Source organism: Struthio camelus, chromosome 26 (assembly GCF_040807025.1).
Source record: "Struthio camelus isolate bStrCam1 chromosome 26, bStrCam1.hap1, whole genome shotgun sequence".
Lineage (NCBI taxonomy): Eukaryota > Metazoa > Chordata > Aves > Struthioniformes > Struthionidae > Struthio > Struthio camelus.
This window is the reverse complement of record NC_090967.1, coordinates 307,380-332,110: the sequence shown is the minus strand read 5'-3', so window position 1 is coordinate 332,110 and position 24,731 is coordinate 307,380. Positions and strand designations below refer to the sequence as shown.

Below are 24,731 nucleotides of genomic sequence, written 5' to 3'. Positions count from 1 at the left end.
CCAATCAGAGTACATGTTGCCACTGCATCAGCAGGACACAGGGAGGGGAGCAGCTTACAGATCTGCTGAGGCCTCATATCCCTCAAGGGAGAGGATGTCTTGGCCTTTTCTCAGGCCTTAGCGGTAGCCACAAGTTTGCACATTTTATGGCACAGCTGTGCCTGGGCTATGAAGGGCAAGTGAAGGGACAGCCTCTAGACAGGGCCTAACTATTACAACAGCAGCTCTGTCAGATATGTGCAGTGCAAGGGGGACAGAAAGGGACACTGAGATGGACATGCAGCCATCTGCTATCACATGCCAGTCAACACAGCCCAGCAAAGCACCTGCTGCCTTGCTGGGGACACCAGCCCCAGGCTGGGCAACCCAGATCCCACTCACAGGGGTGGAGCAGGGAGGGCCACAGGCACTGGAGCAGCAGGGCTCACCTCTTCCTCACCATGAGGCTTCTCGCTGCTCGTCCGGGCCACCTCCCCCTTCTCCTGTTTGATGGCCACCAGGAAGCTGCCATGCTGAGCTTTGCCTGTGGTGTGTCTGCAACCAGAAAGCTCCTGTCAGAAAGGACTAGGAAGTTACCAGGATCAATATGGGAATATCCCCCAGGATCATGGCTCTGTGCTTGCCAGATTCTCCTGCTCCCACCCACACAAACAGCCCCCAGACCTGTTACCAGACCCAAAACCTCTGCTCCTACACTCTTCCCATTTTGCTAGGGGACAGCAAGGTTGAATTACATGGTTCAAGCAAACCCCAGATCTGGCTGCCTGGGCATACTGGGGCACATCAGGGTGGGCACAGGTCAGTGAGATGTGTCTCACTCTTGCTGGCCCACCCAGCAACAGTAGAGAGCATTAGTTCAGTACTCACAATGGCAGCTGCTATCCGTCCCCCTGCCTCCATAGCTGGAAGCCAGAGGGGTCCCCATGACTCCTATCTCGCTGCGGGAAAAGGCACGGGAGATGTTTGCCTTCATCTGGGGTATCCAAAACTGAATTCACCCACCAGTAACAACAGCTGCAAAGAAAGCACCTAACATACGGGAAGCAGCCACACAGGAGACAGAAATCTGAGCAGGGGAACGTTCCTAGGCTGTAACAGCAGAGCAACAACAGCCCAAGAGCATCTGCAAACATCGCTACTGCACAGCAAGGCTTCAAGGGGACAGCATGTTTGCCAGAGATGAGGGCAACTAAACAGCTCCCGCTTTGCAGCTCCCAGGACTAGCCTCCAAGCCAGCACACCTGGGTGCTGGCAGCTGAGAGGCAGTTCAGAAAGCCCCCAGCATTCGATACCTTCCCTTTAAACCAAAGCCAAGGAAAAGCCAGTTTTGAGTCATCATCCAGCCAGGCAAGCAGGACATAACTGTTGGCCCCAGCAGCCCTGGACACATAAAAGCTGATCCAGGGTCTGATGACCAACCCCAGTCTTTTCAGTGACATTTTATATTGGCCTGGGAGCTCCCAGTGCTGCTCCTGGGGGCAGTTAGCAGTGAAAGTAACTGTACGCAAGCTCCAGCATGTCCTCACACGCCACCAAGAATTAGCCTCACACCATAGGGAGGTGTCCCAAGTGACATGAAGCACTTGATCCTCTTCTGGTAGGGAAGAGCTCCGGCAGGTTATATCATGGCTCCACAGGCACTGCCTGGGAGCATCATCCAGGTCAGAGATGAGCGCTACCAGGGATAACAAAAACCCATAAGCCAGAAGACAAGGGCAGGGCTCTGACATGGCTATTTGAGGGCCTGCAGGACTCACTCAGCCATTGCCTGCTCCAGTGACAACTGCTCTATCAGGTTCCTGCTGCCCATGTTGCTACTTAGAGAAATCAAGCCACGTTGAAATGCATCAAACAGTTTTAAGTGAGAGGCTGGAAGCCCCAAGGTCTGCTTTCCAGCTTGATGCCTCAACTTTGCCAATCAGCACCTGACTTCAGCTGACAACACATCTCCCATACTGACCTATCTGGGCCAACAGAGCCTCCCTGCTCCAACTGAACACCCCCACCCGAACTGCAGCATCTCTATGGGACTCCTGCCCACCCAACTATCCTCTGGCTCCTTCTCTAGTCAGTTGCTTCCCACGGCAGACTCCCCATCCCACCCACACCCTTTGATCCCAGGCACAGGACTTGACATCCTGCTCTACCAAAGTGGTTTCTGCTGGCTGTTGCCCAGCTAATCATGCACTCAACCACACCAAAATGTGGTCAGGTCCCCTGAATCAGGAGAATCATGAAGAACACGAGTGTTGTAACAAACTTCATTGGTTTGTGCTTTCATCAAGGTCACAAGATACATCAAGTAGCACAGGGCCAAGCACAAGTCCCACAAGGCTTAATAGAAAAATAAAACTTAGTTGTACACTAAAAGCCAGATAGATCTTGACTCATTCAGGATACACTCCATAGACTTTACATCATCTACTTCTTGCATCATATATTTGGTGCAAAATCTCCTTAGAGATGCCAGCCTACCACTATCTTGTGATTACCTGTACCAACCATACTTGTAATTAACTTGTCCAAGTCCCTTTCTGTAAGTCCGCAAGGACACCATGCATAACTATTTTAATTCGTTAATGTAGCAGATCCCTGGCTTGGGCTCTTCATTGGGATCCAAATTAGGCCAGCCACTCTGCACTTACACTGGTTACTCTAATGCCTACCGGAAGGTACAAGAACAGTTTTTCCTTCAGTCTGCTGGAATAAAAATTCCCAGAGCTCCATAAGAGCATGGCCAACCTCAACCTTTCTTTATCAGCTCTTACAGAAATGCTGCTAGACAAGCTGATACAGTAAGATCCCACTCTGTGGCCATGCTAACACTCTCCATCACCAGTCCAGAATGCAAAAGCAATGCTCTGCCTCCCCACAGGAGCTCACAGCAGCCTAAGAATGCTTTTTTCAGGCAAGATTCCTCCTCCTATCTTAACCTCCCTTAACCAACTCATTCTGACATTCACTTCCCTTTGTGCCACGCATGAATTTCTCTGTCTGCTTGTCCTCATGGACAGCTATAAAGGATTTGGCTCCCTGGCACCTATCAGTTTAGCTATGGTATCGGGAAAACAGCCTCAGACAATTTTCCTCATTTTCAGATCGAATTCTAAGAATGTCTCACACCATTCTTCTCTTGCTTGTGAAACAGGCCCTGGGATCCTGGTTGCATCCCTACGATTCAACATTTACATGTAACCACAGGAAGGGAGCAGCTGCACCAAGCAAGGGGCTGTGGCAGCCCCAGACACCAGAGCCCATTTCAGCAAGCACCTCTGCTCCCAGGCACGCATCTATGTGTGCATCTCACTGAGGCCAGGGCCCACGCTAGCAAGATGGGATCTCTTTTTCGGTGTCTCCTGTGCTGGATGCATCACACGGAGTTTGCACATCCAGAAGGCAAGAGCAGAGAAGTCTAGCCCCTTAGTCAATAAGGATAACAGACCACATCAGTTTAGGTGAGGCAGATGGCACTTCTAGATGATCTTAATCTCCCAACACAACTAAATGCCTTTCCTCCTCCCCAAGCAGGCCTCACAGGCCCTGTGCTTGGCCCTATACTTACTTGCTATGGTAATAACATAGGTGAAAGCACAAGCTAATGAAGTTGAAATAACCGGGAGATGGCCAAAGCCTGAGGTAAGGAGACCAGCCTTCCCAAAAGACAGGGAAAATCCCTAAGGTTTTCAAACCAGGACTAGCCACCTTTTGGCAAGAGGCAAAAACAGGACCAGGCACAGGACAGGGACAAGGTGACCCAAAGCAACTTGTGACATACAAGAGATCACATTCCCATTTGGCCAAGGTTAAGACTTCCATTTAGGCACTAGAAGATCAGTCAGCATCTCCACAGCTGGAAGCAACAGCACACGGGCCCGAGGAGGAAAACACTTACAGCATCCCTGCAGCCAGCTGCTTTGTGTTGTGGGCCATGGGCAGTCCTCGCAGACCACTGCCAACACTGCTCAGATCAGGACCCCTGAAACACAAAATCAGAGCTGTTATTGCCACTTGCTGGACAGGCAGCAGCGAGGAAGATACTCTGTAGATGGAGGTGGCCAAGCCGAAGTTTGGAGAGCTCTGATCTGGGCAACACAGACTTAGGACTCCTGGGTTTTATTTGCAGCCCAGACACCACCTCACTGCACAAATCCAGGCAAGTCACACCAAGGCTAGACACCTTCCTCCCCTCCTTCTCCACGTCCCCATGGAACCAAACACCTAGCACACAATGCAGACTGGAACAACAGCCCCGTCGCCCTGGGGCAGGACGGCCAAGGGACAGAGGGTTCCTCAACGCCCAGAGAGCCTCCCCCCGCGCGGGGTGGGCTGCTCTGCACTCCCTGCGGACCCTCGGCCCCGGGGACACCCCGCAGCAGGGCTCGCGGGAGGGCTACTCCCGCCGCCGAGCTCCAGCCGAGAAACCCGAGCGACTGCTGCGCGGAGCTGGGGAAACTGAGGCACGGGGCCGGGGCCCCCGCCAAACCCCCCGGTGCCCCCGCTGCAGCCCGCCCCCCGCACGGAGGGGCCCCTTGGCGCCCCCGGCGCAGCCCCCCCCCGCCGCCGCCGCCCCCCGGGCCCCGCAACCCCCCTTCCCTGGCGCCGCCAGCGGCCCCTCCGCCGCCCTTCCTCACTCGGCCCCGCCCGCGCTGTTATTATGCAAATCTCAGCCCGCCCCGGCGCTCCCGATTGGCCACCCGCGCGGAGCCGTGCGGCGCGCAGCCCAGCGCGGATTGGCTGGAGTGGAGTCTCGTCAGAGGAACGCGCGCCGGGAGGGGGAGGGGCGAGGGGGTGGGCGGGGCTGGCCGGCGTTGCGTGCTGCGGCGCGCTAAGCTCGGCGCGCGCGGCAGGCTGCCCAGCCAATCAGAAACCGCCATGGGGGTGGGGCAATCTGGTGGGGAGGGCAGCGCCTTAAAGGGGCAACGACGAGCGGGGCCCACCTCAGCAGCCTCCTGGGGGCGCCGCCAGTGACCGCTTCTGCGCCCAGGCCGCGGAGCCCGCGGAGGGACCCCGCGGGCCTCGGGGCTCTCAGTGTCCCCCCACTGCTCCCAGTGTCCACCTCGGGGGCAGTCCAGTGGCCCCACACCACTCCCAGTAGCCCCAGGGTGCCCCTCACTGCTCCCAGTGCCCCCAGTGTCCACCTTGGGGGGCATCCCAGTGGCCCCACACCACTCCCAGTGACTCTAGAGTGCCCCACACTGCTCCCAGTTACCCCAGTAGCTACCCCGGGGGGGCCCAGTGACCCCAGTGTGCACTGCTGGGCAGTCCCAGTCACCCCAGTGCCATGTACATGGCTCCCAGTGATCACAGTGACCACCTGAGAGGGGTCCCAGTGACACCAGTATGACCTAGACTGTTTCCAGTGACCCCAGTGCCCACCCCAGGGAAGGTCTCAATGGTCCCAGTATCCCCCATCCTGCTCCCATTGACCCCGCTGCCTATGCCAGGGTGTCCCAGCGACTCCAGTGCCCACCCCAGGGGAACCTAGTGGCCCCAGTACCCATCATGGGGTCCCACTCACGCCAGGGTCACCCTGGAAAAGTCCCAGTGGTGCTACATATCCACCTCAGGGGATTCCAGTGATGCCAGGATCCCCCTCACTGGTCCCAGTATCTTGATGCACTCATCCCCACTGTTCCCAGTGACCTCAGTACCCACCCCACAGTGTCCCAGTGACCCCAAACACTGCCCTGGGGGGCCTGGCAGCCCCACTGTCCACCCCAGGGGACATCAGTGACACCACAGAGCCACCTCACACTGTCCCACTGGTCACGGCGCTGGGCCAGGAGAGACCAATCCTGCATGAAGCAGGGCCAATTGGATCGGCTGCAAGGGCCACGTCCTGCTGGGGCTTGGGGATCTCCAAGGGTGGTCCCAGTCCTAATGACTCCCCCCCTCAAGGAGGAAAAGTGTTACATCTGGTGGGAATTTGTTCCAGCTAATGTCGTTGCTTCTCATCCCGCCCCTGCGCACCTCTGAGGAGAGTCCAGCTTGCAAACACCAAAACAGGGAGAACGTCCCTTCCCTCACCTTGCTGGCCACATGCTGGCTGACACAGCCCGGGACACAGTTTGCCTTCACAGCCCTGGTCCTGCTGCTTGCTGCTCACCAGGACACCCAGGTCCTCTTCTGCCAGATGGCCCCAGCCTGTCCCGCTCATGAGGTTACTCCAAAGCAGGTGCAGGACATCATAGTTGCATCTTCCAAGTCATCCATAAAGACATTAAGCAGTCTTGGCCACAGTATTAATCCCTGGGGGACACCACGAGTGACTGACTGCCATTTGGACTTTGTATAACTAATTACCTCTCTTTGAGCCTAGCAGTGAGGCCAATTTTGCACCCACTTTATTGGCTATTATCCAGCCCAGATCTCCTCAGTTTGGTTATAGGGATATTATGGGGGACCGTGTCAAAGTCCTTGCAAAAGTCATGGAAAACTACATCTGCTGCTCCCCTTGTCCACACAGCCAGTCATCTCACTGTAGGAGGCAATCAGGTTGGCCAGCTTGATTTGCTCTTGGTGATCCTATTCTGGCCGTTCTCAGCCACTTTGCTGCCCTTCACCCCCTTGGAAACAGCTCCCAGGAGGATTTGCTCCATCATCTTCCCAGGGACTGTGGTGGGCCTGACCCGTTGCTCCCCAGATCCTCCTGCCCTCCTTGCAGATCGGCATGGCACTTGTTTTTTCCCAGCCAGCAGGAACCTCCTCAGATCTCCATGACCTTTCCAAGATGATACTACGGGGATCAGCTCCCCCAGCAGCCTCAGCACATCCCGTTGGTCCCAGCGACCCGCGTGTGTCCCATCGGTTTGGTGCTCCCCAACGCGACCCTCCTCGGCTGTGGGTGATGCTTCACTCCCCGCTAGGCTGGAGGCTGGGAGGCCTGATCCGGCAGCCGGCCCAAACGGTGAAAACTGAGGCAAAGATAGCATCGAGCCTTTCCCCTGGCCTTTATCACCAGCACCAGCACTGGGTCCCCCTCGTCCTGCGCTGTCCTCTCAGTGTGCCAGTAGGGCTGTAGCCGGTGTATGTGTGCACACTCAACATGCTCCAGTGCAGGTTGAGCGACTCCTTTTTTGCCCCTCCATAGGCCTCCTTTCACCTGCCCATCACTCTCAGAAACACCTGGGCTGTGTCTGTGGAAACCTTCGGAAAAAAAATTGCTTTGACGCAGAAAATTGCAGCCTGGCTAGGTAAAGCTTTGCAAAACATCATCGGCATTTTATAAAATTGCATAAAAATATACACCTGTTAAATCCTAGCGTTATTTGGCTGCAGGTACATCGTCATGACATACTAGTTTTTAAAAGTAGGTTTATTTTTAATCAGGATAATCTCTTAATGCCCAGCCCCGAGTGATCTCTTACATTCATTTACAGCAGGACACAAGCAGCTCATGCTGCCACGTTCAGTGCAAATCGCAGCCCCAAAGTTGGGAAATAGCGGGCCCCTGTGAAGTCTGTTGACTGTTTCAGGGCATTTAGCCCCTTCAAAGCTGAGAAACCGTGCAGACACGGAAGCGTTTGGCGGCGCAGTCACTCCTTTTAATCTCTAAATAAAGCCTGGCAGCAGAGGATGAGGGCTATTAGCTCTAGGAACTTTAAAGATCAGGGGCGAAGAGACCATTCGTTCAGCTACCGTAACCCTGGCCAGTGCATCCTTCGGGTTATAAATCAGTCATGTTCAAACACACACTCAAATGTTCTTAATCTGTTTCTTCCAAAGCCAGCATACATCTAAAACCTCTGGCATCTCAAATCTGGCTTGAAAACTGTGTTCTCTGAATTGTGGTTTCTGCTCCAAAGCAGCCTGACATGAACATGCAAAAGGAATGAATGAATAAAAGAAATGAGACCCCCCAATGCGCTAATCATCCAGTCCCCAGAACATGTTGTCATCACCGTTCTCTAACAGAAAAATATGTAAACTGAGAACATGAAGAGAAATATGTCAAGCAGCTCAAGTCCTTACCAATGGCTTCATTCATGCATAGAGAGGCAGGGGAGCAGCAAACAGACGCTTGGGTCAAAGCCATGCTTCAACAGTAAAACGACATATTCTTCATTGCTCTCAACCCACTGGCCTTGTCCCTTCCTCAGGGAAAAAATCCCAAAGGAAAACCTCCCCAAAGCTCTTCAAAACTGGTTTTCCTTGCTCCTGCTGACAGCAGGGCCTCATGGTTGGGGTCAGGACAAGCAAAGGGAGCTGGACTTGCCAGGCGAGTCGGATCTGATGGCCTGTGTACCCCCTTCCTGGAAAAGATGCCAGGAGCTGCGCAGACTCAGCCACAGCCTTGGCCAGGCAGGGCTCTGGGTGACACCAGAACCATCCCAGCCCCTTCCTTGCACACGGAGCATCCCCAGGGCACACGACTGATTGGGCACCAGATACCCAAAGTGCAGGATGCCCAGGGTGCAGGATGCCCAGGGCACACAATGCCCAAGGTGCAGGATGCACAGCACGCACAATGTCAAGACCACATGATGCCCAAGCTGCAGGATAGCCAGGGCACACAATACCCCAAGTACAGGCTGCCCAAGGTGCAGGATGCCCAGGATGCAGGATGCCCAGGGCACATGTTGCCCATGGTAGAGGATGCCCCAGGTGCACGATGCCAGGCACACACATTCAGCTGAGCTGCCCAGGACCTGGACAGGCATGCCTGGGGCTCCAGCTTGCCCCACAAGCCCAGGAGCCCTCCTCTTGCCAGCAGCCTTGGTGCCCAGGGCAGCTGTGACCGGTGGCACTGCAGCAAGGATTTGGGCCCTATTGGGGCCATCATGGTCCTGTCCTGAGCAGCATGAGGGCAAAATGCTGGGCAATGCTGTGGTCCACCCTGACAGGGTTTCAATCACAAAGGGAGTTTTTGCTAAAACAGTTCCTTTAGGCAAATTAAGCAGGTGGTTTCTAGCTCTCTGAAACCTCAGGTGGTTTCACCCCTCTGCCATAGCAGACATGATCTGGGTGCTGATGGGGCTGGGCTGCAGGGGTCAGGAATGAGCCTCACATCAGAGACCCACACACAGCCCTGGCCACCCATTCAGGAACTTTTCCTGGGGGACAGACATGACGCTTTTCCCTTCCATCTTTCAGATGTCCCTCATCAGCTCTGTTTGTCCAGTTACTGTTTTTATTTTCACTTCCTCTCAGCTTCACTGATTCACCAGCCTGTCCTCACATGACAGGGAGGAAATTCTGAATGGGTGATGCAAGGGCCCACAGCCCGGCTCCAGCCTCCCTTGTAGCCTTGGGGAGTTTCAGCAGAAATCACAAGACCTTGCGATAATGCAAATTGTTTGTTTTGTCAGAGCATCCCAGCCCCGGGCTCACCCAGCCAGTCCAGATACCTGAAGGGCCAGTGGATGTAGCAATGGTCACCCCTTCCCTCCCAACCTGATGACCCCCTGCCTGGGAGGGCAGCGCAGAGGGCACCAGAGGCCAAGGCCGGCTGCACAGCGCAAAACAGGGAAAGCTTTGGGATGAAGCATCACTGGGACCAGAAGCCTGAGCGATCTGCCTCTTTCACCATCTGCTTGTCCTTCGTCCAGCTGATCTCTGCCGAGGCTGGGGGGGCGGCACAGTCAGGAAGGCTGCGAGCAGCAGGGGCATGCCAAGGCCTCCTTCTCCTCCACCACCCCTCAGGGTGCTGAGCAGGGCTTGGGGAGAGCTGGGTGCCAGAGCAGGGGCAACGTGGCACAATTCTCGGTCTGCGTAAAGGGAGCTGGGACCAGACAAGAGCATGCCCCACTGCACCAGGCAAAGCCCTCACCCGACAGTGGGCAGGGGAGCCAGCATCCAAAGGACAACCCGAATCCCACTGCAGACTGGGCGTCGCTCAGACCCTGCTCGGATGTTAAACTCCATCCCAGGGGAAGCAAGGCCACTGCAGGCACGGGGATGGTGGCAGGCCCAGGGTTAGTCCCTGCTCCAGCCTCTGATCAGCCAAGCAGAGACTGTCACCATCAGCACTCCAGGCAGAGCGGGAGGCGTCAGAGGGGTGGCTCCGGATGCAAGGACAGGAGGCCACGGGAGGAGGTTTATCCCACCGCCCAGATAGCGTAAGCAGAACTGGAGATCAGAGAGTCACTAAGAACCCACTTTAAACAGCAAGGCAGCTTTGAACTTACCTGTAATCACCAAGAAATTATCTTAAACAGCAGAGGAAAACCTCCATGCCAAAGGCTCCTTTCTCTGTGGACTCTGCTGCAGGATGAGGGCTGAGCTGACTAGCTCTCTTCCGCTGTGGGCAGCAGACACATGCTCACATTACGTGATCACACATATCCCATTTCCATGCTAAAAAGCACATCTTCAGCAATTCTCATGCATGGGTGAGCAAGGTGATGGGGCTCCTGAGCCAGCAGCCACCCCTAAGCACACCCCGCTGCCAGGAAAAGCCTCCCCCAGGCCAAGTCAGGCTTTGTGTGAAAAGCGATGCCAGGCATGGCTGACGGGAGAGCACAGGGTGCCCTGGGCGCTCCTCTGGCCTCCCGACATGCAGAAGGATGTGAGCTGGTGCAGAACGGACCTGCTGCCCCTGCACACCTGCAGCGCTGGATAAATTATTCACTCAGGACACAATGACTCACACGGTTAGCATGATCCTGCATGTAAACATGCTCCTGGCAGGAGACCCGGGCACAGGAGGGCCCCATTCCGCAAAGGCAGGAGGGAAGCTCCGTGTGCCTTTGGGTGGCCGACAGCCACTTGAGGCCATTCTCGCTGATGGGACAGTGCCAGAGGTATCTGTGGGGCTTGTTTCCAGCATGGGCATTTGCAGAGCAATCAGCGTTAGGGCTGTGTTTGCACCATGCTTGGGCTGGGCTCCTCCAAGGCATTTTGGTGCCCGAGGGCATGCAGGAGGTGCAGGCCAGGTAGAGGTGGAGCACAGATTTGCAGGTGAGGGGGACACCCAGAGTAACCCAAAGCAATGGGCTGGGTGCAGGGTCTTACCCCTCCTCACACCCCAGAGCGTGTTTCCCTCTTTCTGCCCCACTCCTGTGAGACAAGAGGATGCCAGAGGGCAAGGTACTAGCAGCAACCGGATGTGCCAAGATTCGCCCTTGCCAGCCAGCAGTAGCCCGACCCCCTTAGGCACCTGGCACACCTGTGATGAAGAGCAGAGGGGCTGAGCAGCACCTCAACCCTGCCAGCCCTGCCTTCGCTTCATGCACCCTCTCCAACACGAGGCCAGCCCCATAAATCATCTGGGAACTGGCTGACACTTTACCTACCCCCCGCAATCTGCAATCCGCCCTGCAAAACCAAATCACACAGAATCACAGAATGGTTGAGGTTGGAAGGGACCTCTGAAGATCATCTAGTCCAACCCCCCTGATCAAGCAGGGTCCTCTAGAGCATATTTCCCAGGATTGTGGTTTTTGAATATCTCCAAGGAAGGAAACTCCACAGCCTCTCTGGGCAACCTGTGCCAGTGCTCAGTCACCCTCACAGTAAAGTTTTTCCTTGTATTCAGATAGAACTTCCTGTGTTTCAGTTTGTTCCCGTTACCTCTTGTCCTATCACTGGGCACCACTGAGTCTGGCCCTGTCCATCCTCTTGACACCCTCCCTTCAGATACTTGTACACATTGATCAGATCCCCCCTTAGTCTTCTCTTCTCCAGGCTGAAAAGTCCCAGTTCCCTCAGCCTTTCTTCATAGGAGAGATGCTCCAGTCCCTTCATCACCTTAGTAGCCCTTCACTGGCCTTACTCCAGGGGTGCCATGTCTCTCTTGTACTGGGGAGCCCAGCACTGGACACAGGACTCCAGGTGCGGCCTCCCCAGGGCTGAGGAGAGGGGCAGGATCACCTCCCTCCACCTGCTGGCAACACTCTGCCTAAGGCACCCCAGGATACCATTGGCCTTCTTGGCCACAAGAGCACACTGCTGCCTCATGGTCAACTTGAAGGACCCAGGTCCTTCTCTGCAGAGCTGCTTTCCAGCAGGGCAGCCCCCAGCCTGTACTGGTGCATGGGGTTACTCCTCCCTAGGTGCAGGACCCTGCACTTGCCCTTTGTTGAAGTTGAGGAGGCTCCTCTCTGCCCATCTCTCCAGCCTGTGGAGGGCCCTCTGAACACAGCCCTCTGGTGTATCAGCCACGCCTCCCAGTTTTGGATCATCAGCAAACTTGCTGAGGGTGCACTCTGTCCCTTCCTCCAGGTCATGGATGAATACATTGAACAATACCAGCCCCAGTACTGATCCCGGGTGACACCACTAGCTACAGGCCTCCAACTAGACTTTGTGCCACTGATCACAACCCTCTGAGCTCTGCTGTTCAGTCGGTTCTCAATCCATCCCACTGTGCATGGATCTAGCCCGCATTTCCTGAGCTCACCTATGAGGATGTTATAGGAGACAGTGTCAAAAGCCTTGCTGAAGTTCAGGTAGACAACATCCACTGCTCTCCCCTCATCTACCCAGCCAGCCAGTCCATCATAGAAGGAGGCTACCAGGTTGGTCGCTGGAGCCCAGAGCACGTGGAGAGGGTGACGCAGCGGAGAGGTGTTCCCAACACCCACAGCCCAGAGCAGCCCTCCTGGGCAGCCGCAGCGCACCCGGCAGCAGACTGGGCCCAGGGTGCAGGGCCTGGCGAGCCGGGAGGAGCCGCGGGTGCCCGCGCAGGGGCTCTGCAGGGATGGCACGCTGGGGCTGCGCGCGAGGGAAACCGAGGCGGGCAGGGAGCAGGCAGCGCCAGGGCGAGGGGCTGAGGCACCCCAGCGCTGGGGGCTACCGAGGGCGCAGGGCAGCGCAGCCCGGTGCCGGGGCTGGACCCAGGTGGGCAGTACCGGGTGGGACCAGCAGCGCCATCCTGGGCCAAGCCAGGCCACGCGGGCTGCCCTGGTACCGGCGACGGAGCCGGCCGGGAGGTGGCTTCGCCCAGGCCAGGCACCAGGCGCGGGGCCAGGCCGCCCCGGTGGCACCGGGGGCGGCGGCGCTGGGGTGACCAGGCAGCTGAGCCAGGCCCGGCGCCGCGGGCGGCACCGGCGGTAGCAGCGGGGGGGCCGGGCCGGGCCGGGCCGGGGCTGGGCCAGGCCGTCCCCGGCGGCCCGGAGGGGGGGCCGGGAGCCGGGAGCCGGGCCGGGGCTGGGCTGGGCCAGGCCGTCCCCGGCGGCCCGGAGGGGGGGCCGGGAGCCGGGCCGGGCCGGGCGGTGCTATTGGCGCGGGCCCGGCCCCGGGGCGGCGGCGGCGCGGCTATAAGCGGCGCGGGCGGGGCGGCGCGGGCGGCCCGGCATGGCGGAGCCGCGGCCGAGGGGCCCGGCTGGCGGCGGCGGCCCGGCAGCGCTGCCTCTACCGCTGCGGGCGCGGCTGAGCTTCGCCGCCGGGCACTTCCTCAACGACCTGTGCGCCTCGCTGTGGTTCACCTACCTGCTGCTCTACCTGCACGCCGTGCTGGGCTACAGCCACGGGCTGGCCGGCGGGCTGCTGCTGGCCGGGCAGGTGGCCGACGGGCTCTGCACGCCGCTGCTCGGCTACGAGGCCGACCGCTCGGCCGGCTGCGGGCGCTACGGGCGCAGGAAGTCCTGGCACCTCGTCGGTAGGCAGTGGCGGTGGCAGCCGGGTGCTCCGCTTGCCGTGGGGCCTTGTGGGGTGCCCGGGGGGGCAGTGGGGTTGGGGTGGAGGTGCCCGGGTAGGTGCCCCTGGGGGTGCCCTGTGCGGGGGTGAGCTGCTGGGGGGCTGGCTTTGTGGGGTGTCCCCCCTGTGGGTGGGGGGGCTGGCTTTGTGGGGTGTCCCCCTGTGGGTGGGGGCTGCCCCCAGTGATGAGGTAGGCCTGGGGTGTCCTGCATAGGGAGGGACAGCCCTGGAGGGTCATCAGGGCTGGGGCTGAGGTGCCCAGGGTGCAGGAGGGTGGTCCTGGGGTGCCCTCTGGGAAGGGGGCAGCCCTGGGGGTGCCTTTCTAGGATGCCCTGTTTGGGGGTTGACTGCCCCTGGGGTGGTGAGGTGGGGCCTGGGGTGACCTGTGCTGAGGGGACTGCCCTGGGGATTAGTGGGGTGGAAGGAGGTGTGCTGGGACCCCTGGGCAGCAGCAGCCTGGGCTGGAGGGGAAGGGGGAAGTCCAACATCCGTGTCCTGCCTGTGTGCTGTCGGGGGCCAGGGCTGGCTGTGCCGGCAGTGTGGGCTGCCCAGGTGGTCCCAGCCCTGTGCCCGGCAGTTAGTGGTGGGCTTGTGGTCCCTTGACTTCCCTGTGCAGTGGTGTAGGGCTGCAGGGTGTCCCTGCATCACCCTGCTGTGACACATTAGGAGTGGCATCAGGTTAGGGGCAAGAGGTGGATGTTTAGTTATAGTGGAAACAAGACCTAGAGTTAGGTGTGGGCTTTCCTGGGAGCCTGGGGATTTACCCAGGACTTGCCTGTGGCTGGGTAACTCCTGCCACAGCAGCTGGCAGCTGTCTCTGTGGGTGACCTTGCTCTGCATCGCTGGGCACAGGGCCCTTCACGTGCTGGGGACTGCTCCTGGCGCACGGAGACCGAGCGGGTTAGGTGGCTCCGTGGTGCTCGCTGCAGTGGGTCTTTACTCCCCAAGCGCTGCGTTTGCAAGGTTGTTTCCTCGCAGCAGCAGTGTTGCTGGGTCTCTGCAGCAAGCATAGGCAGCGCTGCCTGACCCCAGCGTGGGCAGTGCCAGCTCTGCCCTGTAACCTTCCTGGCACGTGGTCGGGGTAAGATAGCCAGGCTGAGTAAGGGCCCCGTGGGGGTGTGAAGAGGCACCAGGTCTGTATGAATTATTAGCAGGCACTTGGCTCAAACTGTGTTGTGGAGTCAAAAGGCAATGAAATGCTGAGGCTGGTGGGGACTCCTGTATCTGTCCTGCTTGGTGTCATGGTTTGTTCCTGAGGGGACAGTGACCTGGAGAAAGGGTCCTTGGAGCTGTGGCAAGGACCAGGGGTCTGCCCTGTCCTAGTCTTCCTGGCAGGGCTGACCTGATGATGTCTCAAGCAGGGGATGGGTCAGTTAGTGTGAAGAAACATCTATCTACAGTTAGAGATAAGGACCTTTGATGCTTCCTCCTGGCAATGGTACAGTAATGCTAGAGTGCCGACTTCTTTGGAAGGGGACGAGGACATTTGTATTGTGGATGCTGTTATCTTGATACAGAATTTATCTCGGCTAACCACTTCATGTAACCGAACTATAGTCAAGGTCTGATAAGGCAGCTGATTCCTCAGCATTTTGCTTCATTTGGGCTTTTAAGCTTTGAGTGAGTCAGGGAAGGTGCCCTTTTGGGTGTTAAGGGGAGACAACTTCACCCCCAGCTGCAGTGCTAGATCTTTGCCCTAGATTTAGGGAAGTGGCTGAAGCTGTACCCGCTTTCCCAGCACAAGCTGTGGGCTGGTCCAGCTGGGTGCTCTCTAGTGTGAATGAAAGGGGAAGTCCTGAATCACTTCTTGAAATGAGATTGAGGCAGCCCCTGGTTCACTCAGCTCCCTGCTGCAGAAGGGACTGACCAGTGGCCCGAGATCCTAGTGCTATGAGCTCTGCTCTGGCCCTCTAGTCCTGCCCCGCTTCAGGGGGTGGGATGGAGGCTGTGGAGACAGTCGAGCTCTGAAGGCTGCGGTTCCCTGGCCAAGTTGTGGGCTGTTTGTGGAAAGTGGGTGTTACCCCACTGTCTCCTTTGTCTGACCGCGGTGTGTCCACGCGGGGAGTGGGACCAGTAAACCATTGGTCTGAGCTAGCTCTGCCAGTCCTGCTCTCTCTGCTTGGTCACACTGTGGCTAAATCCTCTGCGTGGGAGCAGAGTGGCCCATCTGGCAGCAACCCATGCTCAGATCGGAGGAAATGTTGTGAAACCACAGCCTCAGAGGAGTTACCGCGAGTTGCTATCAACAGCATCTTCCCTCCACAGTGATGGTCTGGCTGACTGCAGAGCTGCTGGGTACTGGTGTGCTGGAGATGCCACGGCCTGCCGTGGGACATTTGTCTTGAGCACCTCACCCCACAAGCTGGCTTGGTCTCAGGCTTTTGGGGTGGATCTGTGAACACAGGGTGGGAATAATAAACGTTTTTTTGAGCCCCATGTGAGTTGTGTAGCTGAACAAGTCTGGCTGTGCTGTCCGAAACTCCTGCCTGCAGCATCTGTGATGTGCTCACCCACTTGCAGCCTGATGCTCCAATGACCCTTCCCTGGAAGGCTTGGTTGCTTCAGGTATGCAATACTGTAAGAGGAGAGCTTGGACCTCTGCCACTTGCCCTTGGGGTGTGATGTGGTGGGGCAGGGACAGGCAGGGATGTCTTCTGGGGTGCTCCAGGAGTCCTGTGCAGGATTTTGGTATCACCTTATAGGAGGTTGACTTTGCCCTGGTAGTTGGTTTAGTGGCCTGGGGGCTCTCCTGGGCCTCTGCTATGGTGGATGAGTAGTGAAGTAGAGAGCAGGAGGGGAGGTAGTGACTTCCGCTGCTCTCAGGGGCTGTGTTTGAAATTCAGGAACTCTAGTCCTGCAAGCCTTGAGTGGAAAGAGAGAACTGGGCCCTTGGCAGCTGCTTCCTGCCAGCCAAGGACTTAGACCTCTGGCTCTGCCAGGGAAAGCAGATGCCCCACATTACCCTTCTGGTTCACTGTGAAGCTGCATTAGTTTGGGCAGACCCTAGGGACGTGCAAACGCTAGGCTGCAGCAGAGCTGGGCTGAGGCTCTGATGCAGCTGGCAGCTTACAGCCCCATGCCTGGAGGAGCCCAGCTCTGTAAGGGTCGCCTGTATGGAGAATGCCCCTGTAGCAGAGTCCCTTCCTGCCCCCCCGCCCCAACCACTCATCATGGCAGAGCAGGAAGCCACATGTATGAAGACTTCATGGGGAGGAATGGCAGAGTTGCCTCCTGCAGGTAATGCCTGTGAGCCAGGCAAGAAAGGGTGATGTGGGCCTGGCTGCCCTGTTCCTGGGGTTGCAAGGGGCTGGGAGGGAGGAAGAACTGATGCGAACCTCCTGTGTGTGTGTGTGTGTGTGTTAGCAATGACTCTTGGCTCATGTGTGAATGCTGGGACTGCAAGGGCAGATATGGAGGTTGCAGCAGCTCCAGGCTCAGGAACCACAGCTCCTGCCCCACTGCTCTCAGGGGACATGGGCAAGTCCTTCACAGCCCTTGGGGGATTCTGTGGAGCCCTCAGACTGGGAGGAGGTAGAGCTTAGCTGATCCTCCAAACTGGGCCCAGTTTAAAATCAGCATGAGCCCTTTAACATGGAACAGATGTATGAATTCTGATCTGAGGCTTCAGACCTTCTTGGACCCTTCTTGTCCCTGGAGGATAGCTGCCCAGCTTGGCTCACCTGGGGCAGAAACACTGATGTGCGTCCAAGTGCCCTGTCCTCCAGGGAGCATCCAGAAATGGATGTGAGCTGGCACAGGGCAGCATCCAGGGCCTTGCTGGGACCAGAGTCAGTGTCTGAGCACAGCTGGGATCGCTGGCTGCCCTTGCTGGCCTGAGGCAGGAGTAGAGCCATCCTGGTAATACCCTGGGGGCAGCTGGGCCCAGCATCCTTCTGGAGCAGAGTAGGCTGCTCTGTCCTGGCCCCACAGCAGCTGGGGGAGGTCATGTGCTTCCCCAGCTTCTTCCTTGGGTAGAAGTGATGGGGAGGAATTTGCCACTTGGGGTGGTGAAGGGGGAAATCCTTCATGAGAAGGAGGATCACGCAACCTTCAGCGGAGAGGGGACTTCAGGGGACCTCACAAAGTGGCTGCATGTTCCCCCTTGGCCGTGGGAACTGGTTCCTGTGGCTCTGTTTTACTGCCTGGTAGATGCCACAAACCTTGGCAGAGCGGGGGAGCACAGTACAGCAATGTCCAGGGCACACAGCCATCTCTGCTTCAGCTCCTGGGCCTTGAGAGCGGTGAAGCGTCTCAATGGATTTGATGCATAACCTTGAGAAAGGGGAGGGAGTAGCAAGCATGTTCCTGCCTGCTCCACACAGGTGTCCCCATCCTGTGCGAAGGGGATGCTGTCATGCTGTGATGGAAGAAGCAGCTGAGTTTGGTTTCACTGACTCAGCTGGGAACTTCCCGTTGTTACTAAAGCCCAGCATGGTGGAGCAGCATCGGATGCTGGCCTGGGACCTGCAAGCAGGAGCAGATCTGTTCCTGTCCCCCACTGTGCTGGGATGAAGGCCAAGCTGCTGGGGGGAGGGGGGAATGGGTCACAGGCCATGGTTCTGGTGGCAACTTCTGCAAGCATGGAGGGAGTCACGCTGCCTCCACCAGCCCTACAGGAGAAGGGACGAGGAGGCAAATGGAGCCCTGTGCTTGCAGGATAGCCCAGAGCTGTCCTGGTCTGCTGGAGGCCTTATCGCCTGCAGGCAGGCAGAAGGGAGGTGTGTGTCCTTGGGGCTGATTATCTGCAGGCCCAGAGAGGGGGGGAGAAGCCCTTGATTGTGGTGCACTGGGGAGTCCCTGGACCCAATGGGGGAGGGAGGGTCTGTCCCCTGACAGTTTGAGAGGTGGATGGGGTAGGTGCAAGGTGTTTTTGTATTTTTGGGTGTTCTTGACTGGGGAAGGGTCACTGACAAGCTTCAGCTTGTCTCTCTAGCTGCTGGATGCTAAAGGGAAAGGCCTCATCCTGTGTAGGATGAGGCAAGGTGATGGGAGCACTGGGGTTCCCTATGGTTTACCTGGCCTGAGGAAGCGGCCAACCTTCCTCCCCAGCTCTTGGGGGTAGAAGCTGTCTTAGCAGAGGGCTGGCTGTGTCTGCCACTCTCTGATCTCAGGATGGGACTTGTGGGGTGCGTGAGCCAGCTGTGGCCTTTGGGATCCCAGGGATATGGGGCTTACAGCTTCTCACTACTTGTCTCTCCCCTTCTAGGTACCACTTGTGTCCTCCTGTCCTTCCCTTTCATCTTTAACCCCTGCCTGGGTTGTAAGGAGAACACTCCGCAGTGGGCAGCCTTCATCTACTACCTCCCCTTCATCATCATCTTCCAGTTTGGCTGGGCGGCTACACAGATCTCCCACTTGTCCCTCATCCCTGAGCTGGTGACTAATGACCATGAGAAGGTGGAGCTCACAGCCTTCAGGTGAGTGTGGCCAGGCCTGGGGCCTCCCTGAGCTGGGAGGAGTGGCCCTGCTTGCTCCAGGTCCCTTTGTTTGCAGAGAGCTCCTGGGTGCCACAGGTCTGAGTGTCTCCCTGCCCTGGCTGTGACTGAGCCCTGGGCATAGCTGGACAATGGCTGCACCACGTGGGTATCCTGCAGGATGTTGATCTTGTGGGTCCAAGGCCCAAACCCCTTGGTACCAGGCAAGAAGGTCCAAGTGCCAATGATGCTGGTGACAGTCATTAGCATGCTGCGTTGAATGTGACCCTTACCCAGTGCTGTGACCCAGACCCAGGTCTGAAACCCTTCTCATGAAACCAGATGAGGTTTGTAATGAGGTGCTGGTGGGAGAATCGGGGCTGACAGCTCCCTTCCTACCCTGGCTGTAGGGATGTCCTAGGAGATCCTGCTGGGGAAGAGGCCGAGAAGGGTGTTGAACCCTCTGCCCAGCCCTGGAGGGTGCATCCAGGCATGAACTTTGTTCCAGGTTGTACCATGCTGGTGGCTGTACCTGGCCCATGAGCAGGGCAAAAGCAGTGCCCACCTAGCACTTCTCCTTTGGGACTGGAGAGTGATACTCACTGAGGAGAAAACACCTCCTGGACCCCTCAAGGAGAGCTGGGCTGAGGTGCTGCCCTGTGCTTGTTGTCCCATCCATGGGAATGGCCCCTGGGGACAGGCTGGGCAGCTGTGTGCAGCTCTGTGGCAGAGTCTGGCTCTGTGCCGCTTATCTGGCGGGATCGGGCTGTGGGGAGGAGTGTTTATCAGACAGAGCAGGGCCTGGTTATCTACCTTGGTGGGAGGAAATTGCCCTTCCGGCAGGGTGAGTGGGTACAACAGCTCACACCGTGCAGGAAGGATATGGGGCTGGTGCTAGAATAACCCTGAGGCAAGGGCACAGCTGGGCTCTGCTTGGGGGGTTCCAGGTCTTGATGAGCAGTGTGCAGGCTGGGGCAATCTTAGGGCAGAGATGGGCTGTGACTGGGGATGGACAGACTGACCCTAAGGAAGCTTGGTTTCTTTGCAGTCTTGCCTCAAGGCTTGGATGGAGGATGCTGGGAGGCACTTCAGTATGACAAATGCATGGCCAGGGCTGGCCAATCACTGTGTGCCCTGGGAGGTGCAGTGCCATGCAGCGCAAAGCTGGCTGTACCTTGCCTGGAGCTAGCCTTTGTTTGGGGTGTGTGCTATGCCCATCCCTCTGCATCACCCTGACATGCTAACTCCCCCAGGTACGCCTTCACTGTCATGGCCAATATCACTGTGTATGGCCTAGCCTGGCTTCTGCTGAACCTGCAGGTGGAGCAGCCTGAGCGCATGGAGCACCTGGGCATCCAGGATGTCCCTGTATTTCGGGTGAGTGGTAGGACTCACTCCCTGGGATCCCTTCTTCCCTGGGCAGGACAGGGCTAAATTCAGGGGGTAGCAGGGAATTTGAAATGCAGGTGCTCTGAGATCTCACCTGTTGCATTGGACAGGGGCAGCATCAAGCTGTCCCTGGGTTTTTAGGAACCCTTTTTTGCCCCCCCCAAACTCGGGGAGGGGGGTAAGGTGGTGGGCAGGGGAGGGGCATCCTTTGCTATGCTTACCCCCTCTACCTCACCAGAACCTGTCCCTCATTGTGATGGGCCTGGGGGCCGTGTTCTCCCTCATCTTCCACCTGGGCACCAAAGAGAAGCCATACCCGCTGGGTGTGCTGCCCCAGCCTGAGGAGAGCACACCCCTGCTGCACAAGGATCCTGCGAGCCCCCCACGTCCACTGCTGCTCTGGAAACATTGGCTGCTGGAGCCTGCTTTCTACCAGGTACAGTGGGGACAGGGACACAGCCACCTGGTGTCTAACTTTGAGCAGTGCCTGTCCTGGGACGCTGTCCTGCCTGAATGCTGGGCCTGGGCTGGGGCATCCTCTGGCCCAGGGATGTCTTCCCTAGTAGGGGTGAAGATGGGGCTGTACCGGGCACCCACCTACCGTGTCAGGTGGCCTGTCCCTGTCTCAGAGGCAGCAGCCTATGTGCCGTGGCAGGGTTGGGCACAGGAGGTGTCAGCCTCTTCCATCTCCAGTTTGCACAAGCTGAGCAGCACTGCCATGTCTTTGCCATCTCTCTTTGCAGGTGGCAGTGCTCTACATGGCCACTCGGCTCATCGTCAATCTGTCCCAGACCTACATTGCCATGTACCTGACTAACTCGCTGCTGCTACCCAAGGTGGGCACAGGGCAGGTTCCTGCCCATGTGCCCAAGTCAGTTGGGCAGGGATCTTGTGCCAAGGGCCTGGAGCTAATTTTCTCCATGTCCTTGTCTCTCCCAGAAATACATTGCCACCATCCCCTTGATGATGTACGTCAGTGGCTTCCTCTCCTCCTTCCTCATGAAGCCTGTGAATAAGTGGATAGGCCGAAATGTGAGTCCTGGAGGGGCAGGGTACAACCATCTGCTCCTGAGCAGCAGGGGTAGAGAAGAAAGGCCAGATCTTGAACCCACAAGTGTCCTGGGAGCAGAGTGCTCAGCACACCTGAACCTGACTGCAGAGCAGGGACCCTGCACATAACTTTCTGCCCTGGCTGCCAAGCAGCCTCCTGCCACAGTGTGGTCCCACAGGGCACTGAGGCCATGCAGGTGGTGAGCTGGGTGAGGGAGCATGGACTATCCTGCACCCCTCCAAGTGTGCTGAGGTCAGGGAAAGCAATGCTGGCCTACAGTTGGTCTGTGCTGCTTGGCCCTGGCAGGTCTGGAAGAGGACAGAGATGCCCACAAGAGACAGGAGGGCTTGGCTGGTACCACCCTGGCTATGTGGGATGTGTGGGTCTCCTGCAGGAGACAGGACAAGGGCTACCCCTCCAATGCATCTCCTTCTGGGAAGGCCCCCTCTCTCCTCCCACCATCTGGGGCTGTCTCTGTGCCCTACATGGGGACCCTACCTACAGCTCCCCCTAGGACCCAGCTCAGGCTACAGCCAAAACCATAAAGCAGCCTGGGTCACTGCAGGGCTCTTGCAATTTGGGGGCTCCTGTCTCAAGACCTGTTAAGGAAATGGTCCTAGCTCTCCCCCCAGTCCTAGGGAACAGTTGGCAACCAAGTTGAAGGACATGCCCACCCACAGCTGCTGCTGTACTGGTGCTGGAGTACTGGGCTGTGGGGTGGGGAAAATAGTCTCTCTGGACCACGCCCCTGTTCTCTTGGGCAGTTGCTGTTTTGGGGATGTTGGCTGGTGCCTCTGGACCTGAGTGTTTTGCACCAGGGCTGACTCTGGTGTTGGCCCCAATGTCCTCCCTGCTCACTTCTGCCTTGCTGAGCATTGGCTGGGCCCAGAGCATGACCAGCCAAGCCTGAGCTCTCTTTTTCTTCCTCTGCCTGTCCCCATGCTGGTGTGGAGCAGCTGACCTACTTCGTGGGCATCCTGGTGATCTTGGCCTTTGCCTCCTGGGTGACCCTGACCAGGCAGATGGGAGTGGAGATCTATGCGGCAGCTATGCTGCTTGGGGCTGGCTCAGCCACCATCCTGGTCACATCCCTCTCCATGACAGCTGACCTTATTGGGACCAACACGGTACGTTTGCACTGTCTGGCTGGGCTGCACCATGGCTGGGGTGTCACAGTGGTGCTAAGGAGACATCTGCAGGGGTACACAGCAGTTGGGGACCTAAGCAGCCCCATCCCTTATGCCCAGCTCCTGCTGCTTGCTGGGCTCTGCTGTAATATAGGCTCTGCCCATGAGAGGGCACAAGGCACTTGCTCTCACTTCCTTCTGGGAGTGTGGCACAGGCTGGGCCCCAGTGCAGTGGGAAATGAGGCTTTCCCTCCCCTTGCAGCACAGTGGTGCGTTCGTCTACGGGGCCATGAGCTTCACAGACAAGATGGCCAATGGACTGGCTGTGATGGCAATCCAAAACCTGCACCCATGCCCGTAAGTATCCCTGTGGAGTGGGAATCCTCCTGGTGACATCTTCAGCCAGATCTGCTGGGGTCAAGGCAACAAATAGCCCTGGTTTGGAGCATGCCTCTACACCCTTAGTGAGAGACACCAGTGGAAACCTGCTCCAATTTGTCTTAAATCCTTCCTTGGCTTCTACTTTGCCAGCAGCTGGGGGATGGGGGATCAAAAAATCCAGGATGCTGCACTCTCTCCTTGCTCTGAACCTGTGCCTCATGCCCATGTGTGAACCAGCCCTGATGCCTGCAGCAGACCCAGCTGAGTGCTTATGAGTTCTACCAGGCAGTGAGAGGGTTTCAGCAGCCCCAGGGTGCTTGGGCAGTGCTAGGCCAAGCTCCGGTCTCTGCCACCAAGCACAGCCCTCCTATCCTCTCCCTGCAGGACCGAGCTCTGCTGTCCTGCCTGCATCAACTTCTACCACTGGGTGATGGTGGTTGTCACTGGGGGGATTGCTATGGCTGCCACAGTGTCTCTGTGCTGCATCATGATCTGGCCCATCCGGGTCCGCTTCCGTGAGTGTGACTGAGGAGCTGGGGGCACTGGGAGGGGACAGGTGTGGGGTTGGGGGTCCTGGGAGTCCCCCAGTCCTCTGCTAGCCTGGGCTAAAGGGAAAGTGTCTTGCCAGATCACCCTGGCTGCAGCAAGGCCCTGGGAGCTTTATCCCAGTGGGAGATGCTGGAGCAAGGCTGGCTGCAGGGAAACTCACAGCCCTGCCTTGTGAGAGCCGGGTGACACTCATGGTAGGCACATAGGCAGGCCCAGCTCCCTACGCTCCTGCTTTTGCTGCTCCTGGCCCCAGAGCTGGCAATGCCCTGGGCTATGCCAGTGCTGGGGGGCTGTGCCTGCTTGCTGTGCCCTCCTGGGGGGCGGCAGGATCTGCCCCTGCCAGCTGTGCAATGGCTGCACTGAGCCCTGCACCCTGTGGGTGGCTGAGGTGTAGTGAGGGAGGTCATGCTAGCTGTTGCTAGTGGTAGCCACACATGAGGAGATGGGAACCGGGTGCCTCTTGCTGTGACTGGGACCTGTCAGGCAAGGATGGGTGCTAGCTTATCAGCTGCATCTCAGCCCTCTGGGTGCCCAGTTCTTGCCCTACTCTAGGGTGGGGGGAAAGCACTGAACCTTCCCCCCCCCCCATCTGTAGGTATCACAGTAAGTGTTGCACAGTCCCTGTGCTGCCTTGGGCCCCTCGTGTTGGTAGCAGGAGAGCTCTAAGGACTAGGCCAGTATGTGCTGGGTCACCCCAGCAGCTACAACAGCTCCTAACCCATCACTCCTGTTCCCCATAGATGACATCTCCCTGCTGGGACTGAATGGAGGAGGGACCCAGTCAAGTGAGACAGCAAGCACAGAGGGAAGGAGTCGGAGCAACACGGTCAACTGAGCTGGGCGCATGTCCCTGGCTGTGGTGATGTCCATGCTGCTGCCCTCTGCCTGGAGGGACCCTGGAGGGAGGCGATGGCACCAGGACTGGGGAGCTGGGCTCAGGTGGGATCCAGCCACTGCCCTGCCTCTGTCACTTTGCACAGGACTTGCCACCCCACACGTTCCTTGGGGACTTGCTAGAGGGTGTCCCTATGTGTTTGCACAAATGTAACACTAGCAGGCCTGGGGCCAGGCTGTGGGGGTCAGCCCAGCCCTGTGTGACAGGGTGCCTGGCCCTTGGTTTTAACATGCTTTTGTAAGGTCAGTGTCTTTAAATAGCACTTTTTAAAGAAGGAGGGAAGAAGGGGAGGGGAAAAAAAAAAACCCTACAACCTCTAAACTTGAATAAATGCTATTGTTGTCAAA

At 57.7% G+C, this 24,731-nt stretch overlaps 2 protein-coding genes across 10 annotated transcripts in view; one reads left to right on the top strand and one right to left on the bottom strand.

Moving 5' to 3' along the window:
- HMG20B (high mobility group 20B) overlaps positions 1-13,504 on the bottom strand; it is an 18,044-nt gene extending 4,540 nt beyond the window's left edge. The window contains exons 1-4 of one of the 7 annotated variants that reach the window (XM_068920321.1): positions 13,372-13,504; positions 10,128-10,240; positions 3,893-3,976; positions 429-534 (exon numbers count right to left, since the gene is read on the bottom strand). In XM_068920321.1, coding sequence (XP_068776422.1) covers positions 429-534; positions 3,893-3,930 — 144 coding nt within the window. In that variant the 5' untranslated portion in view covers positions 3,931-3,976; positions 10,128-10,240; positions 13,372-13,504. Of the gene's footprint in view, positions 1-428; positions 535-3,892; positions 3,980-4,584; positions 4,679-6,027; positions 6,057-10,127; positions 10,241-13,371 lie in introns of those variants that run through there. The other 6 variants (XM_009669863.2, XM_068920322.1, XM_068920320.1 and 3 more) reach the window with 6 other exon arrangements.
- On the top strand, positions 13,231-24,731 carry MFSD12 (major facilitator superfamily domain containing 12). 3 transcript variants are annotated; one of them, XM_068920307.1, is made up of 10 exons: positions 13,231-13,540; positions 18,785-18,995; positions 20,246-20,369; positions 20,620-20,817; positions 21,125-21,217; positions 21,321-21,413; positions 22,389-22,559; positions 22,822-22,916; positions 23,325-23,455; positions 24,230-24,731. In XM_068920307.1, exons 1-10 carry the CDS (start codon positions 13,237-13,239, stop codon positions 24,322-24,324), a joined length of 1,515 nt encoding a protein of 504 aa, XP_068776408.1. In that variant the 5' UTR covers positions 13,231-13,236; the 3' UTR covers positions 24,325-24,731. The 3 variants fall into 3 exon arrangements, with proteins under 3 accessions (XP_068776408.1, XP_068776410.1, XP_068776409.1); XM_068920309.1 differs by lacking the exon at positions 23,325-23,455; XM_068920308.1 differs by lacking the exons at positions 21,125-21,217; positions 21,321-21,413.